Source organism: Zingiber officinale, chromosome 2A (assembly GCF_018446385.1).
Source record: "Zingiber officinale cultivar Zhangliang chromosome 2A, Zo_v1.1, whole genome shotgun sequence".
Classification (NCBI taxonomy): domain Eukaryota; kingdom Viridiplantae; phylum Streptophyta; class Magnoliopsida; order Zingiberales; family Zingiberaceae; genus Zingiber; species Zingiber officinale.
The window spans coordinates 12,608,454-12,612,371 of record NC_055988.1 but is presented as its reverse complement, the minus strand read 5'-3'; the positions used below and the strand labels follow the sequence as shown (position 1 = coordinate 12,612,371).

General features: G+C 37.2%; 1 protein-coding gene across 4 annotated transcripts; it reads left to right on the top strand.

The window, feature by feature from the left end:
• Positions 1 to 316: 316 nt before the first annotated feature.
• On the top strand, positions 317 to 1,418 carry LOC122040746 (bZIP transcription factor 27-like). Of its 4 annotated transcripts, XR_006128711.1 has the most exons (5): positions 318 to 711; positions 798 to 875; positions 982 to 1,081; positions 1,163 to 1,228; positions 1,300 to 1,418. XR_006128711.1 is itself a non-coding variant. In XM_042600172.1 (4 exons), the coding sequence occupies exons 1-3, from the start codon at positions 424 to 426 to the stop codon at positions 1,060 to 1,062; spliced, it is 447 nt and encodes a 148-aa protein (XP_042456106.1). In that variant the 5' UTR covers positions 318 to 423; the 3' UTR covers positions 1,063 to 1,081; positions 1,163 to 1,418. The 4 variants fall into 4 exon arrangements, 2 of the variants coding, with proteins under 2 accessions (XP_042456107.1, XP_042456106.1); XR_006128712.1 differs by having other exon boundaries at positions 317 to 711; positions 798 to 879; positions 1,163 to 1,418; XM_042600172.1 differs by having other exon boundaries at positions 1,163 to 1,418.
• Positions 1,419 to 3,918: the final 2,500 nt, after the last annotated feature.

The window sequence follows — 3,918 nt, the reverse complement described above, 5'->3', positions numbered from 1 at the left end:
ACTTCAATTTTTTTTATAACAATTACTTATAGAATTCTGTAACAATTGATATAATCTTATTACAGTATCAAATTCTATCAACTGTGCTATAATTATATAACAGTTACTTAAATAGTGTTATAATGGTATTGTGGTTGTCTAATTAACTGTTATATTAATTGTATGGCAGGTAAATAGTTAACTGCCACATTTAAAATGGTTTTGATAAAAAATATAAAAGAATATCTATTTAAGGATTTTTTTTAATAAAACAGAGCGTTTTTGTTCCGAAATGAAATATGTTTAAGTTTAAATGTAGCAAAAAAAAAAAAAAAACCTGCGACCTTGTGCGGTTTTTTTTTACCTTATTCAGAAGGAGAGTTCAGCAGCGCCGCATACTTTTTCTTTCCTTTTTCTTCTCTCTTTTTCTTCTCTCAAATCGCCATGGCCAGCGAAGCCTCCTCTTCCTCCTCCTCCCTCCCTTCTCCCACCCAGCGCAGGGTGGCTGCTGCGGAGGTCTGGAAGGACATCAGTCTCAACAGCCTCAACAATCGAGACACCCCTTCCAAGCCAGATCCCCTCTTCCTCCGCTGCTTCCTCATCTCCTGCTCCGACGCTCGCCCCGCCAGCGACTCCGCCGACGCCGGAAATGTCAGCGCCGCCGTAGATCCCCGCAAGGAACGGATGATTAAGAATCGCGAGTCGGCCGCCCGATCTAGGGCTCGGAAACAGGCACGCCCCCGATCCCCCTTCCCTCTCTGTCTCCGCCTTCCCCCTGTTTTCGATAACTGCGATTCCCGATCTGATCTATTCAACAGGCCTACACGAACGAGCTGGAGAAGGAAGTGGATCATCTTCTGAAGGAAAACAGGAGGCTAAAGATGAAGTATGAGGAGGTAGGTAATTGATCGCCTTGTTTTCCTACCGAATCCCCATCGATCTTTGCATTTGTAAATTACACACAACAACGATATGCTGCGTGCTTTCTGTTGACAACAACAGTTGGTTAAGCAAGCGCTCTCGGCCGGGCTGCCTGTCGGCAAGAAGAGGAAGATCCAAAGAACAACATCCGCCCAATTCTGAAGAACAAACCAACAACTGCGTATATCGATCCGACTAAATTATCTCCTTCATTTTATATACGTGTGGTTACTTTGGCATCAGATGTTCTTGGTTTTGGCAGTTCCTCGAGATCAAACCCTGTCTATTTGTGTCTTTGATCTGTTCTTCGCGATCCCTGAGTGATCAGGTAAATAATTCCTTTACCGAAAAGGAAAACAAGATCGAGTTGGATGATGACAATGATTTTTTTTCTTGAAGATTTTCACCGAAGCTGAGCTGTGCTTGCAATAATTGTAACCGTTTGGTTTGCTCTGCTGCCCATTAAGGGGTGTTTGTATTAAACTAATCTGTCATTAACCACAGAGCGTTTGAAATTATTCCTGTCACTTTCGATCTGCATGCGGACGGTGATTATTGGCACGGATCGCAAAAGTCGATGCCAGTTCGCGATTTAAAGCCACCTGCCCGGAATTATTTTTGTTTTTTTTCCTTCTTGAATTATTAAATTCGTGTGTGGTCGTTTCGCATCCTCGAGTCACGATAGAGAAAAGTATGTTGCGGTCCTAGACGCAGATGGTATCTTCGTCGATATTTACTCAAATAGATATATTTTAGAATTAATTTTTTACTTAAAATATTTTATTGGTTGTCTGTCTTTTTAATATAAAAGTCGCTGTTTTAAAATACAATATATATTTTTTAGCAGGTAAATATAATACAGTTTAAAATAAATTATCTATGTGATAGCAGCTGTGAATTCTAAAACATACTGTTAACTAGCGTTTTATTGAAAAAAAAAAAAAATATGGAATCGTCACATCAGCGGTCTTCTAGAGTCCCGGCTAATCCCAGATAATGACACCTCGAGAATCGAACCCTAAATTTTTCGACCATAAAATCATGTGTCCCCAACTGTGCTACGCCCCGGGGACAACTAGCGTTTTATTAAAAATTATAGCATAAGATTGACCAGTGTTTTATTAAAAATTATGTGTTTATTAAAAATTATTATAAAATTATATAAAAATTGCATATGAAAAGGAAATATTATTATTTTTTTTTCTCTTTTTCTTACTTCATAAAATGAACATATACATATGTATTTATAGATATATAATCATATTAAACTCCTCATGAATTTATATAACTTAGGAGTTTAAAAGAAGATAGATTATGTAGATGAGGGAGTTTATGAAGTCATTGGGGGTTATGAACATCCACATACTTTATTTTACAACACTTCCCCTTGGATGTCCATAATTAAGGAATCCACCTCATTAAAACTTTACTAGGAAAAATCCAATGGAAAAAAACCTAGTAAGGAAAAAGAATACGTCATTCTACAACTGTATCACTATATATTTACCAGACAACATAATATGGTATAGTAAAAATTTACTCCCCCTATTTGAAATTTCATTTGAGATCTCTGTACCGCCGCATTCCAATACCATGTACTAATTTCTTAAATGTTATTATAGGTAATGCTTTATTAATAAATCTTCCAAATTATTACTAGAGCGAATTTGTTGAACTTTAATATCACCATTCTTTTGTAGATCATAAGTGAAGAAGAACTTTAGTGAAATATGTTTAATTCTATCCCCTTTGATGTACCCTTCCTTTAATTGAGTTATACATGTCGCATTGTCTTCATATAATATTGTTGGAATTTTCTTATTAGTAGTTAAACCACATTTTTCCTTGATATGTTGAATCATTAATCTCAACCAAATACATTGTTGGGTTTTTCGGGCCGTGAAAATCGCTTTTTCGCGTCGCGAAAACCCCGAAACTCCCTAGCCAACGGATCCGTGCAAAGAAAAAATTTCAGAAAAACTACGAGTACGAGTTTACCTAGATCTACACTTAGATCTACATGGAGAAAATCTTATACCTTCGATGCGTGCCCTTCGCAAGTCCCGCTTGTCCAAGGAGATGCCGGATCTCTAGTTGTCAAAGTAGACAACTCTCTAGAAGTATCCACACGAACAAGATGTGTTCTATAACACACAAGGATGGAGAAGAGAACACCACAAGTGTACTAGTACTTCTTGATGCTCTCAGATGGGATTGGAAGAAGAAGAAAAGAAAAGAAGAGAACACACTCCTCTAAAATCTCTATGTGACTTTCACTAACCTTTCTTCTTGGATTAGATTCACTCTCCTTTCTTCTCCCTTGCTTGAAACCCACGACCAAGAGAAGAGAAGGAGCAAGAAGAGAGCTTAGGAGGAGGAAGATCACTTGAATGAGAGTTACTCACCAAAAGAAAAACTTCTCTTTTTCCATCAAGTGGTGTAACCCCCTTCACATTAATCACAATTAATGTGGAGGCCATTAAAGAGAATAGTTGTAACCTCCATGAGGTGGCACATGTGATGATGTGACACATCATCATTAGTTCTCCTAATGCCAAGTCACAAATGATGTGTCATAAAGTCAAATCAAACTTGGCTCTTCCTCTTCCTCTCAAGTCAAGTCAAACTTGACTTAATCTCTCTCATGGTTGATCTAATCCAACCATTTAATTCAAGTCAATTTAATATAATGAATCTAATTCATTTAATTAAATTGATTCAATGAGTCATAATCTAAATTAGACTCCTTGAACACATGAATCAACTTGAGTCCAACTCAATTAGCCCAATTAGGATTACTCTTAATCCAATTTGATTCATCACATGAATCTAATCCTCTTGGTTTATCATATGAACCTAATCTCCATCCACTTGTTCTTTGTGTGTTACCCAATAGGTTCTTGTAACTTTAGCAATGCCCCTAAACTCATTTAGAAGCATAAGTAATGAGCGGTATCTAGCAATACATCATTACTACCCAAGTTACAAGAATGTTGAGATCCAACATCACCTTGTGAC

What these genes read in the sequence shown, in the direction of transcription:
- LOC122040746 (XM_042600172.1), top strand. Translation starts at nt 424, where the DNA reads ATGGCCAGCGAAGCCTCCTCTTCCTCCTCCTCCCTCCCTTCTCCCACC. An exon ending in GATCTAGGGCTCGGAAACAG is followed by an intron (nt 712 to 797) that starts GCACGCCCCCGA and finishes TCTATTCAACAG; the next exon opens with GCCTACACGAACGAGCTGGA. An exon ending in TAAAGATGAAGTATGAGGAG is followed by an intron (nt 876 to 981) that starts GTAGGTAATTGA and finishes TGACAACAACAG; the next exon opens with TTGGTTAAGCAAGCGCTCTC.